Source organism: Thunnus albacares, chromosome 17 (assembly GCF_914725855.1).
Source record: "Thunnus albacares chromosome 17, fThuAlb1.1, whole genome shotgun sequence".
NCBI classification, from domain to species: Eukaryota; Metazoa; Chordata; class Actinopteri; order Scombriformes; family Scombridae; genus Thunnus; species Thunnus albacares.
Window position 1 is genome coordinate 27,643,684 of NC_058122.1, and position 14,433 is coordinate 27,658,116.

Genomic DNA, 14,433 nt, shown 5'->3' on the forward strand with positions numbered 1-14,433 from the left:
TCTAACCTTTAACTCTTGTATTAACTGCTGGAACACAAATCAGGAGAAAATCTGGGATTAAAGTGTTAAATTTGTAATTAGTGAAGCTTCGACTTGCTTCTTTGTGTGTAAAAGTGTTGATCCTCCTCATTAGAAGCTTTTATTTGTACATGAATTATATTATTGACACAGACTCTCTCTGGATTTATTGCTTTATTTGGAGTTTTGGACACATTTGCTACACAACAGATTTACATTTTAAAAAAAAAAAAAAAACACACACACACAACATAGTAATGACTGACTGTTGAACGTTTGGGGGCTCGTCGTGTCGTGTCGAGGTTACACACAGCGTAGTCGTGGATTACTGGCCTCATCTTAAGGCAAACAGACGAACGTCACTCTTCACACCTGTTAGTGCGTCTAAGTTACGATTTAGTAGCGACTGTAACCAGAGTTCCCTTTCAGTGGTCAGATACTTACACTGGATTAAAAACAAAACAACAAAAAAAAACATGTCGGCATGTAACAGTGGTTTCACTAGTGCAAAGTTAAAGGACCATGACGCTGTTTTTTTTGCATGTTTTAGCTCGTTCACCACGATCACACTTAACGTTTACGACCACAGCGGGCGACAGGATTCTAGATTTAATGACGTGTTTGATCCTTTTTTATACAGGCTGAGAAGAAGAAGAGATGTGAGACGTCTCGTGTCTGATTACATCACGGTCGAGTTATCGTCGTGCGGCTTTTCACGTCAATCTGCACTTAGAGTTAGACTCTGTGAAGGATTGTCTCGAACCAAATATCACCGGCGGTGGATAAGAGCGTCAAACACACGGATGATTCAGGCACGATGTAAAGTTTGTTAATAGTTTATCGATCTGTAAATGGATTAAATTTAACTTTATGTCATCAGTACGGTTCATTTTCTCACTTTTCAAGCTAAAAAAAAAAAAAAGCCCCAAATTTGATGACGTTTACCTTTTTTCTGATGTTAAATAAACTAAATGATTCACTGAGAATAAAAGTGAGGTTTTAGTCGTTTCTAGAGTCTCAAACAAGCTGAATAAAACTGTAGTTTGTCCTTTTCTTTACGTGGAAAATCGAACATGTCTGAAGGTCACTAAGACTAATAGTCTGGAAAATATGATTATGTCTCCACACAGAACTTCATGACAGTCTGAGCAGAGACTTGTGGAAACTACGGTTGAAATTTTAAGTTGATTTTGATCATTAATAAGTCAAATTTATCAAATTTCAGCTTTTCTTTGTCTCACGTAGAAATAAACAGGATATTATGTTGATTCTGGTGTGTTTGGCCTGTTTTCTGATGTTTAATCAATAAAATGATTAACGGAGGATTTAACTGTTCTTAGAGCTGTGAATTTCATGACGACAGATTTCTTGTGTTTTAGTGGGAATGTTAGCTAAAGAAAAGGTCAGAGGTCATCTGAAATATCAAGACTCATCCTCTGGCAGACGTTCATATGTCCTGAGGATCTGGGATGTTGGTTTGCAGATTTCTGGCTGTAAAGGCGAGAAGAGAGAAACCGACTCCTCCGTCCTCCCAACAACTAAAACCACCTGAAACACTGCGGCTGCGTTAAATGTGATCTTGTAGTAAAAGAGGCTGAATCAAGCAAAAAAAAAAAAAAAAACAACAAAACCCAGCAGACTGGTCCTTTAACTCGGCATGCAGTCAGCGCTGACAGACTGAATCCCTCGGCCTCGGTGACCTGCAGCCTGTTTGTGGTCTAACTTGGCATAGTAAATAGTGAACCGCACAGTTTCTAACATTCACATCTGCAGTTTAAAACACTTTTCTCTCCTAAGGCACGGGGTTTCCCAATCTTGTTTGAATGCTTTTTTCTTTTTTTTTTTTTTTTTTTTGTGCGAGCGGTAAGCGACAGCGCCGTCGTGGCTTTTGGTGTCTCGTTTTTGGGTCTCAGCAGCATTTCTTCCCTCTCTTCCTGCGGTCCCGGTCTCTCTGCGCGTTGATGTTGACCGTGTCTTTCTCCCGCTCTCGTTCCCTCTCGGCTCGGTTCTGGCTCTGCTTCTTGGCCCGGAGCACCATGTGGGTGAAGGCCATGAACATCTGAACGCAGGAACAAAAACACAAAAACAATGAGACTTCAGAAATGTCTGAACGTGATCTTTTGACCCCTGAAGTTTGCAGCAGAGGAAGAAATGTTCTGATCCTTTACTGCAGTAAAAGTACAAATACAGCAACGTAAAAATCCTGCATGTAAAAGTACATAAGTATTATGAGCTTGATGTAGTTAAAGTATTGCAGTAAAAGTACATAAGTATTATGAGCTTGATGTAGTTAAAGTATTGCAGTAAAAGTACATAAGTATTATGAGCTTGATGTAGTTAAAGTATTGCAGTAAAAGTACATAAGTATTATGAGCTTGATGTAGTTAAAGTATTGCAGTAAAAGTAGTGGTTTGGTCCCTCTGACTGATATATTATCATATATGACATCATTAGATTATTAATAGTGAAGCATCAGTGTTAGAGCAGCATGTTACTGTTGTAGCTGCTGGAGGTGGAGCTAGTTTACACTACTTTATATACAGTTAGCTAGTTTAGTCCAGTGGTTCCCAACCTAGGGGTCGGGCCCCTCCAAAGGGTCAGCAGATAAATCTGAGGGGTCGTGAGATGATTAATGGGAGAGGAAAGAAGAAAAAACAAAGTTCTGATACACAAATCTGTTTTCAGTTTTTGGACTTTTTCTCTAATCTTTGATTTTTGCTGAAATATTGGATCATTTGAACATTTATTGAAATGAAAGCATGTGAGAAGTTTAGAGGGAAAAATCACTATTTGGTGGAGCTGTTAACAACTCATAGACATGTGAAATGTGACCCCGACTACACACTGCTTTTTGTAAGACGTCAAAAGCCAAAAAGGTTGGAAACCACTGGTTTCATCTTTAACAATGTGTTGTATTTTAAAAGCTTGTTATATTATCCATTGTGTCAAATCTTCATCTGAAAAGTAACTAAAGCTGTCAAATAAATGTAGTGGAGTAGAAAGTACAATATTTCCCTCTGAAATGTAGAAAGTAGCATCACATGGAAATACTCAAGTAAAGTACAAATATCTCAAAACTGTACTTCAGTAAATGTACTTGGTTACTTTCCAACACTGGATGTTTGTGTTCTCAGATATGAAAATCTAGAAAACAGTCTAACTTGTATAAAACATTGAGTGTCTGAATTAAAAGCAGCTTCTCTGCAGACCAGATTCAGGCTGAACGGGTCTTTATAGTTCATACATTAAAACTAAATTACTTTATTGGTTTATAAATCTTGACGTTACCTCTTCTACGTTTATGTTCTCTTTGGCACTCGTCTCGAACACTCGAACTCCCACCGACTCCCCAAAACGCATTGCATCCTGGGTATCCACCTGCTTCCTGGCAGGGTCGTCGTTCTTGTTTCCCACTGAGAGAAGCAGAGAACATCACATCTTCATTTCTGTACTTTTAGGACGAATTTCAGAAGTTCTGCTCGAGACGTTTTGATAATATACTCATGAAAAACCCCTCTGAAAGTCCACTCTTTGTTTTTGAGGCTACTGTTACTATTTTAACTTTTATTTTCAACTAATCTCTCAGACGGCAGACCTGAGAGGAATCATTCATACTCATTAATGTGTGACGGGACCTTCCACTGGAGAGCAGATCAGCTGATTAAAGGAAGTGAACAAAATAACCGTCAAACTGAAACTATGAACAAAAACACTTGATGGAAATGCATCAACTCATCAGGAATAACGAACAAATGAAACAGATGAAACAACAACTGACAAGTATTTTCATTAATTAATGCAGATTAATCTGCTGATTATTTTCCTCATTTAATTGATTGATCATTTGGTCTATAAGATGTCAAAAAATATCAAAAAAAGGCCCGTTATAGTTTCCAAGGTGACATCCACCAAGAAGCCAAAACCAACGATATTTTTATAACTATCATATATATATATATATCTTTAACAAATCCCATGAATGAATTTATCCTACAAGAAGAAGATACAAAACTACGATTAATGATTAAACTAACAACAACTAACAACAACTAACAACTCAGTGAACTCACCCAGGATCTTGCAGACGCTGTCACAGTTCTGGGAGATTTCATTTAACCACCTCTTAACATTTACAAACGACTCCGGATTCGTCACGTCGTAAACAATAATGACACCATGTGTGTTTCTGTAATACCTGCAGACACAGAATGAATTATCATAACACACCTGTACATTCAGTTTAATTTACCAGACGAGATATAAATGATGAACTGGTATCGTGATCTGGAGTTTATTACGTTGATGTGATGGTTCTGAATCTCTCCTGTCCCGCCGTGTCCCAGATCTGCAGCTTGACTCGCTCCCCGTCGATGTCCACTGTTCGGATCTTAAAGTCGACGCCGATGGTGGTGATGTAGCTGCCTGCAGGAGACCAGACGACCTTCAGAGAACATACAGACAACCAACAGACAACCAGCAGACAACCAGCAGACAACCAACAGACAACCAGCAGACGACCAACAGACGACCAGCAGACAACCAGCAGACAACCAGCAGACAACCAACAGACAACCAGCAGACAACCAACAGACAACCAACAGACAACCAACAGACAACCAGCAGACAACCAGCAGACAACCAACAGACAACCAGACAACCAGCAGACAACCAGCAGACAACCAACAGACAACCAACAGACAACCAACAGACAACCAACAGACAACCAGCAGACAACCAACAGACAACCAACAGACAACCAGCAGACAACCAACAGACAACCAACAGACAACCAGACAACCAGCAGACAACCAACAGACAACCAGCAGACAACCAACAGACAACCAACAGACAACCAACAGACAACCAGCAGACAACCAACAGACAACCAACAGACAACCAGACAACCAGCAGACAACCAACAGACAACCAACAGACAACCAACAGACAACCAACAGACAACCAGCAGACAACCAACAGACAACCAACAGACAACCAACAGACAACCAGCAGACAACCAGCAGACAACCAACAGACAACCAACAGACAACCAGCAGACAACCAACAGACAACCAGCAGACAACCAACAGACAACCAACAGACAACCAACAGACAACCAGCAGACAACCAGCAGACAACCAACAGACAACCAGCAGACAACCAACAGACAACCAACAGACAACCAGACAACCAGCAGACAACCAACAGACAACCAACAGACAACCAGCAGACAACCAACAGACAACCAACAGACAACCAGCAGACAACCAACAGACAACCAACAGACAACCAACAGACAACCAACAGACAACCAGCAGACAACCAACAGACAACCAGCAGACAACCAGCAGACAACCAACAGACAACCAACAGACAACCAACAGACAACCAACAGACAACCAGCAGACAACCAGCAGACAACCAACAGACAACCAGCAGACAACCAACAGACAACCAACAGACAACCAGCAGACAACCAGCAGACAACCAACAGACAACCAACAGACAACCAGACAACCAGCAGACTGGACTGTATCTGAGCGGAGGCACATGACCTGAACGCATCATATTAAGATTCAGCTTGTCGGCACAAACGTTTAGCAGAAAATTATTTTTTTAACAACCTGAGTTTCATTTTTTTGGCCAATAAGATAAAACTTTACTCTCTGACCTCGCTGTTGACATAAAGCATCATTCAGCAGATTTCTAACATCACTAAACTAAAAGAGTAGAGGAAGCGTAAACCAGAGTAACTGTATGTTGTAAATGTTTACTACATCCAGCAGAGTTCATCTCATGAGTAATAAACGCTCTTAGTTCTAATAAACTGTCTCTTGCTTCCTCACACAGATCAGCACTTCTTCTTCTGCTTCTTCTCGTTAATGTTTTCCTTGATTTTAAACATACATCCTTATTTTTGTCTGAGTCGCACGAATCATCCAGCACTTTTTAAATTGTTGCTTTGCTGCAAAAAGAATTTCATTTCCTCTTACGAGACGAAAGATCTGAAATGACTTCTGACGGGTAGGTTTGCTAACGCTGTACGTTAGCTAGTCTGTTTGTTTGTTACGCTGAACCATCTGAGACGTCGTCCTTGGAAACTGTTAAGAGAAGGGAAGGAACTTTGGACGAACCATCTATCACAGTCTATCAGTCTCGAGTACGTCCACGCAGCTGGATTTTCGAGATCATGCGGCAATCCTCGCAGGACGCTGAAACGCATTAACTTGAAGCCCGACGAGACGGATTCTCGCGTGATCTGAAGAATCCAGCCGCGTCGCAAGGTAACAAATACTGTGATGTGTCAAATCATCTGTACTTGGGGAAATAAATCATGTTCAGGATAGCGATGGTTCAAAGAAGTTACCAATTAGTGAAATTCGCTTTTGTATTATGGCTGTTTCCAATTAAAGCCCACACACACACACACACACACAGAGGTGTTTTCACTTATTTTGGCTAATTAGACATCTCTCTGCCTCTGTCTCTCGTTAGTTTTGTTGCAGCTGTTCGTGCAGGATGTATGTATAATGTATTTAGTGTCCAGAGCGTCCCAGTGTTAGCCAAAATAACCAAAAGCACCGGTGTGGTGAGCAGAAGCTTTAACTGGAAGTTACAGGAATTTGTTTTTGGGCAAAGTGGATGCAGCTTTGTGGATGTGAAGCGATCACGTTTCATCTCCTCTGGTACCATTCGTAGTCCTCCAAGAGTCCATCCGGGAGCCATTTTTATTCTCACTGCATGTGCTCCCACTTGGCCGCATCATTCACAGACATCTCTATGCAGATGATACCCAGTTATACGTACCAGTAAAACCAGAGAAACCTCGGTGGACTGTTTGAGTTCCGCCTCATTTTTGAGCTACAAGGTCGTCCAATTTTGTTTCTATCATCTTTAGAAATATCATCAAAATCCATTCAAGTCTGAGCTTTAGAGACACGGAAACCATCGTACACACTTCCTCTCCTCCCGTTTAGATTTATTTTGTAATTATGTTGTAAATCGTTTTGTAATCTCGGGTTCTGACAGGAGCTATAAAAATAAAGTTTGTTATTATCATTATTATTTTATCCAATCCATCTTTTTGGAGAGGATATCTGTCATTCTATATCAAATTTTCCACATTCATGTCCACCTTTCCACCAAAATATGAGCATTCTGTCCAATAATGTGCCTCCTTCTGGAGCTCCTGACAGGTTAGAACAGCTCTGCTAAACCCTGGAGGAGATGAGATGACGTGATTTGATAAAATACTTGTAATTCTCTGCCTGAAAGTAAAGTCTAATGTGTGTCACTGAGGTTTCTGGATAAGTTTTGTTGGATTTCCTGCTGTGGCAGACGCTGTAATGACTCACCAGAGAAGGAGTTGTCTGCAAAGCGCAGCAGAAGGCTGCTTTTCCCCACATCTGAGAGAGAGAGAGAGAAACAGAGATCAACAGGGATAAGATTAACAAATAACTCAATCTGAGGAAAATAATGTGACCAATCGGAACCAGATAAACTAGTTTTGTCTCAGGTTTAAATCTCAGAAAGACGAAACCAAAGACAGCTTCGTCCCAGGAATGTTGAAAGGATAACAAAAGCGAAACAAACAAGAAACAAGGGCAGAGGTGAAACTCTTAGAGGAAATGAGTGAGCTTGAACAGTGCGATTTAAAAAAAAAAGAAAAAAAAAAAAAAGAGGCTCACACATCCCTAAAGCTGAAAATTGCCCCGTTTGAACCAGTGGCGACTTGTTCGAAAACAACTAGACAAACCAGAATCCAGCAGCAAGGTGAGAATCAAAGAGTAATTCACAAAACGATACGATCATTTCTCAAACGCATCTTTAAAAATGCAGAATTCTTGCATATAAACTTGTAAAAAGACCGAACACCTCGTATTTACGGTACTGCTGACGTGTTAAATACTCATCCTGGAGGAAATCATCATAATTTCACACTTTTATGAGTCCCGAAGGCAACAAACGTCACTTTCTGGCCATCTGATGAGTCAAAAGTATTTTTGAGCACATTAATAAAATAACACAGCTGGTTAAATCATTTGAACGGATCGTTACGAGGCTGAACCATCATGGAAAACATCTTCATAAACTGAAACCTGTGACTTCTGCTGACAAATGATACCAAACAATATCTTTACTCAAATACTGTACTTAAGCATGATTTTAAAAAAAGGTACTTGTACTTTACTTGAGTATTTCTATTTGTTTATACTTCCACTCGACTGCATTTCAGAGGGAGATATTGTACTTTCTAAAACTCATTGTGTATCGTGTTTCAGATGTCTATGAGTTGTTTGCAGTTCCCCTCACGTGGTTTCAAATAACTAACCGTCTGAGGCCCGAAGAGGTAAAAACTCTCACAAAAAATGCAAAGATTACAGAGAAGTTCTGAAAAATGAAACCAAGTTTATGTAGCAGAACTTTGCTTTTTCTTTCTTTCCTACCGGATCATTCATCTCGAGACTGCTCAGATTTATCTTGTGACCCTCTCAAAGCGGTTCAAACCGGCTCCACCTCAAACAGCTACGACTGTAAAAACGCTGCTGATGCACTGACTCATCAGTGTTGATGTTGTACTTCACTGAATATATTCAATATAATCAGTCATGGCAGGATTTTCTGCAAGATGAGTACTTTTACTTTAGTACTTTAAGTAAATTTAACTGGTAATACTAATACACTTTTACCTAAATAGGATTTTTCATGCAGGACTTTAACATTTTTATTGTAGTACTGATACTTTTACTGAAATAAAGGATCTGAGTATTTCCTCCACTGCTGGAATAATTAGAGGAAATACTACAGGAAATACACTAAAGAAAAACAATATCATGAAGTATCCACCTCGTACATAAACAGTATTTCACAAGTTAAATGTAAAACAGAGTGCAGAGTTGATTAATGACGACTGGTCACTAATGTACTAATCTTCTTCTACTGTGTTAAAACTGCAGCTCCGTCTCACAGTAGACAGCAGTGACACAGTGAAGTCTAATCAGTGTGCGAAAACATCTGAATGCCGGCAGGAAGGTGATCTAAACGACTCAGCATTTCCTGCAGCAGGTTTAAAAGTACAAGACGACTTCTTTTTTTTTTTTTTTTTAAATGTTCTTGGTCATAACGTACCAGAACATTCAACAGCCGAGGTTCTACTTGTTCATGGCGAGATTTAATATCAATTAATCGGCAGAAAACTGTGAAAAAAGCTCAAAGTTTCCAAGATAAAGTCTTTTTTTTGTCTGACCGACAATCCAAAACCCAAAAATATTTAGTTTACTACGATGTTAGACGAGAGAAAGCATCAGATCTTTGTATTTGAGAAGCTGCAAACATCAAATGTTTGCACAAAAAAACAAACAAAAAAAAAACTCAACTCACATCCCAGCACAGCTGTTAACATCTATGCAGACGACACAACAGTTATACACTTCATATCGTATAACAGGAAACACATTAAACAGGTTAATTCAAGCAGTTACTGCTGCACAGACAATAATCTGCAGCTCAATACATCCAAACCTATTAATCATCAACTTTAGACACAAATCGCACTCATCAAAGAAGCAGCGAAGCAACCAGAACACTTCAAACAGTCAAAAACCAACAATCCTCATCCAGCTCCTCCAGGAGGTTCAATGACTCCAACCAGGACGTTTCACAATCAATCAGTCTGAATGGAAATGTTGTTCTGTGTTGTTACTCACTGTACTGGAACCAGTTTCCACCAGCTGCACTGTGTTGTCATTTAAGTAAATTTAATTCCAATAATTAAACCAAAATAACTGCAGATGATTAAAGGACCAGTGTGTAGGTTTTAGTGGCATCTAGTGGTGAGGTTGCAGATTGACACCAGCTGAATGTGTTTGGTTTGTCTGTTCTGGGCTACTGTAGAAACATGGCGGCTCTGTGGAAGAGGATCCGCTCGCTCCGTAGATATAAAGGCTCATTCTAAAAAGGTCAAGTCCGTTCCGCTAGATGCCGCTAAATTCTACAAACTGCACCTTTAAGTTTCTGTCTAAACTCAGCTCTTCAAAAAAATACCATAACTGTTAACAGCAGCTGAAATCCGATGAAAATAAATCTATTTATGTTCCGTTTTATCTCAAATTATTAACTGGAACTCTGATTCGATAAGAACTGTAAGAACAACAAGAAAGTCTGAATCCATAAAATCTAAAATATTCCCGGTGTCGGACGCACACGACTGACTTCCAGAGAGAACAACCGACAAAATCATCACATCTCGCCTTCGACTCGTCCCGCAACCAGGAGTCGCTTACTGACAGCAGAGCTGGAGGTGAGAGTGTGTGTGGAGAGCAGCTGAAGTTAAATAAACCATTTTCACAGCGACGCATCAAACTAATATCATCTTTAACGTTATTTCCCTCCATCTCTGCTCTGAAAAAGGTTGCGTCTCCTGTTTTAGACGCTCAGATTCACTATTAGGAACATCTGAGGTGGTTGTGGAACACTTTTCAGTAAAACGCGGTCCATCACCAGCAGCCGCTACGACGTCAATAACAAACATAAAGCTGTTGTGTTTAAATGTTAAATGAATCAAAAAAGCACTAACTGGAGTCTCCAATGATGAGCAGCTTAAAGAGATGATTGTAGTCCTTCCCCGCCATGTGGAAGGCTTCTCACTGAAATCCCGAGTAAGATCAGTTTCATAGGAGGTGATATTCCTTCTCTCCCACTTTGTCTTTATGTTTGTTTGTTTGTTTGTTTGTTTGTTTTTCCTCCCGCCTCTGAATGCTACCAGATCAAAACAGCACAAGAGTTTGTCCAAAAATCATTCCCAATTAGCCAATTAGAGGACATTTCCACATGAGTTTCTGCTCTTTCTGTAAGTCGTCGGGTGTTTTTTTTTGTTATCCTGGAGTTTTAGTTCACATCACCGTCTTTTGGTTTCAAAGTGAAACCGCAGCAGGCAGCAGAACATGCGGCGTTTCTGGAGCATGCCGCACTTATGATTCATGCTTGACAGCTGAGAGAGCGGCAGCGTGCTTCCACTTTAGTTCCAGTTCCACCCGATGAGACTCCTGCGAAGAGGGCTGGAGGGGGGGGGGGATTTCCAACTTATGGCGACTCATCGATTTTTACATTCACAGTTCTGTCGGTTGTGTTGTTGTTGTGCTTTCTTTCTCCTTCGGGATGCGGAGCGTCTTCACAGAGATCTGTGCGTTTAAAAACAAAACAAAACACTGAACATCACACATCTAACCCTCCATGATGAGATGGATTTGACAAGTGATTATAAATCCAGTTATTGCCCTGAACTCATTAAATCCATCCTCCCCCTCCTCCTTTTTAAAAAAAAAAGAAGCGAGAAACTGAGCCGTTCCTCTTTTTCACTGCAGCTCGGTCAGTAGTGGTTACATCTGCTGAGGTTCCTTTGCGCTGATCCTTTACTTTCACTTCAGTTCCTGTGTTGGTTGGGTAAAACCGTTCCCTGTTTCATTACATGAGGATGAGGCTTCTTGCTTCTTCAGCCCACGTTTTCAAAAAAAAAAGCTGCAGAGCAAAAAGACAAGAGAGAGACGAAGACTGTAATAAGAGGTTAGACAATATCACAGCACATCAGTCACACAGCTCACAACTGTGATTGTCATTTAATGTTTGATTGTGGTCTGCAGTGTGTGTGTGTGTGTGTGTGTGTGTGTGTGTGTGTTTGTGTGTTGCCCCTCCTTACCTTCCCCTCCCTGCTCCTCAAACAACAGCTGAGTCACTAAATATAACTTCCTCATCCTGCTTTACTCCATATCCACAGCCACCCATCTTATAAGTTAGCACGAACAGAAGCCTCCCTGACAGCCTCACTGTGAGCTAAATGAGGGAAGTTAACCAGCAGGAGCTCGGTGAACTGAGGTTGGGGCAGTTTTCCATGAAAACAGGAAAGGCTGCTAATGCCAGCGTTTTATCCCAAGGAGGGAACACCAGTCGCAGCTTAAAAAAAATGTGCAATTTACTGATTATTTGCACATCAGTAACACTGCACAATATAATTACAGATCTTGTCCAGTCTTGTATTGGCTTTCCTTCAAATTCGGCTTCCAATGAATCCCTAAAACTGCCTCTGTTTCAATAAAAACATCTATTTTCAGCATTATTTACTGCCGTTTGCGCCAGGCTGTGTGTTTATACAGCAAATCATTCACTAAAATAAGTATTTAGTGTGATAAACATAACTGATAATTAATGTTTCAGAAAACGTCTCGAGTCATTAAATATGGAGTACGACCACTTGCTGATAAACAAGTCGATTTTTTTTTTTTGCCAAAATTGTGAACGTAGTTTGGCGCAATTATTCCTCCAAACGCAAGAAAAAAGCATCGATCAGTAGCTACAGGACAATCATTCAATAAATAGATCGATATTAAATTGACTTGTCTAACATGTCATAAATGAACATCAGTATCGATCATTGAAGTGTGGAGGTCAGTTTGACCCTCTGCGGAAACACTATCCAGTAACTCACCTTGTGTGGAAGAACGCTGCGACAAACTTCCCCCGGAAATCCCTGATTTTTCGGGAAATCGCTTTAATTAATGTCGTCGTCGCTCTTCAGTTAACCGTGTGAATATGTAAATAACGACTCAAATAGACGTTTTTCGGTTCGGCTCACATTGGGAACACGGACACGGTGTTTTCAGCTCGTTGAACTACAGTTTACGTCCAACGGTTATAGACGTTAACGGCAGCCAGACGTTCGCCGTAGGTGGCAGTTAACGCTGGAGCCGCAAAAACAGCGATTTAACTACGAATTTCTATAAGTTAAACGCTGACAATATCAACCGGAATAATAAAGAGGTCGTAAAAAATCACATAAATGCTGAGTTGTGGTTGATAAGATGTGCGCTGCTGCCGATAAGCAAGAAAAAACCTCAAAACGTCCAGATTTGTTATCCAGATTTGAGTTGCGGTGTCTGGGCCTGAGCCTGGCCTGCCTGCCTGCCTGCCTGCAACACCGAGACGTCAGAAAACTTCTCAGCCCTCGCAGAAAGTTTATAACAGCTCATGTAAGAAACTCACTTTGGTCATTTGGTGAAGTCGGTGCTCCTCCGGTGGGTCATGTTTACAGATCCGCGGTAGACGTTGTTTTTGTCCCGGTGGTGTCCGCTCGGAAAGTGTCCCGCCGACCACACCTGACTGTCTGCAGCTGATGACCCACTCTCATCATCTGATGCTGCCTTCACGTCATGTGGGGGAAATTCAACATCTCGTGCTGCCTTCGCGTCATGTTGGGAACAGCGTTGCTGGATAGGAGATGTTAAGATTATCGTATTTTGAGGAAATTTATCGTACGCGAGTCATAAAGAAGAGAACAAAGAGGCGTAAATGTGTAATTTCAGTAAACACGGTCTGCTGCTGCTGCCTGTTCCGGCTGCAACACGTGCTGCATTCACGGACGTGCCATAAAGTCGGTCACAAATATGAATCAAAATATCGTATAAAAGGAGGCATATCGGAGGAAAAATGCACGCTAGAAGCTATTTAGATAGTGTGACGTTTAGATGTTGCTCTGGAAATCCAGGCTACTATCCAGTTTGTTGTGTCTTTCCCCTGTGCTGTAGATGTGAGTTTTTTATTTTCCCACAGCACTGGAAGGCAGCAATAGACGCAACTTGTGGGACGCAGCACGTACAGGTTGCCCTGAACTAATACCAAGTGTAACAAAATGATCAAATCATCGTACATTATGGGACTTTTGGCATTATTGATCGAGCATCGTACAAAATTATCGTACCGATACGGTAATTATCGCTGTGAGGGGAAAACTGCCATCATATGATGATGCCTTCGTGTCATGTGGGAAAAACCGACACCGCGATTAAATGAACCAGAATCTTTGACGCATTTATTTCACCATTTTATACATTCAGCTATTTTTTTAGACTTGAATGAAAAATTATATGTAAAAATCATTATAATATTATAATTAAGTGTAAAAATGTCATTACGTGGTTTGATAAATATAACATTGAATTAATTGTAATTATTTATTTATGTATTTCTATTTATTGTCAAACTCAGATGAGTTTTTGTATTTTAGTTGGTTAAATAAAGTTTTGGTTTTTATAAAAAAATAAATCTTGACACAAGCTAAATATCCTCTTATTTATTTTTATTTTTAAAACAATGTTTAGTTCTTTTAAGGTAGTACACAAATCATACAACTAAACATAACAAAAGGGTCAAAAACATTTAATCAAGGCATATAAACATCCATCATCTTGAAGGATTTTTTCAAAGGTTTCAAAATCTTAGTTTTGATACTTTAAGTGTATTTAGTGATAAAACTGCAGGACATTTTACATCAATTTATCTGAGAGACTCACAGCTGTCCTTCATGTTTTAGGGTTTAAACAGTTTTAACTAAAACTGTTCAGTTATAGTTTGATTTTACATCTGTGA

General features: G+C 40.1%; 1 protein-coding gene across 2 annotated transcripts; it reads right to left on the bottom strand.

Annotated features, from left to right (window-relative positions):
* Positions 1–177: 177 nt before the first annotated feature.
* On the bottom strand, positions 178–13,394 carry si:dkey-16l2.16 (ras-related protein Rab-35). Of its 2 annotated transcripts, none has more exons than XM_044331101.1 (7): positions 13,051–13,394; positions 10,592–11,532; positions 7,371–7,421; positions 4,317–4,440; positions 4,089–4,213; positions 3,307–3,431; positions 178–2,077 (listed from the first exon to the last, which is right to left on the bottom strand). In XM_044331101.1, the coding sequence occupies exons 2-7, from the start codon at positions 10,644–10,646 to the stop codon at positions 1,928–1,930; spliced, it is 630 nt and encodes a 209-aa protein (XP_044187036.1). In that variant the 5' UTR covers positions 10,647–11,532; positions 13,051–13,394; the 3' UTR covers positions 178–1,927. The 2 variants fall into 2 exon arrangements, with proteins under 2 accessions (XP_044187036.1, XP_044187037.1); XM_044331102.1 differs by lacking the exon at positions 13,051–13,394 and adding an exon at positions 12,497–12,691.
* Positions 13,395–14,433: the final 1,039 nt, after the last annotated feature.

Bases quoted from the DNA above. Each gene is read 5' to 3' on its own strand.
- si:dkey-16l2.16 (XM_044331101.1), bottom strand. From the start codon at position 10,646: ATGGCGGGGAAGGACTACAATCATCTCTTTAAGCTGCTCATCATTGGA. The intron at 4,441-7,370 runs GTGAGTCATTAC...GGTCTCCTGCAG, and splicing joins TGCAGACAACTCCTTCTCTG to GCAGCTACATCACCACCATC. The intron at 4,214-4,316 runs GTAATAAACTCC...CTGTGTCTGCAG, and splicing joins TTCAGAACCATCACATCAAC to GTATTACAGAAACACACATG.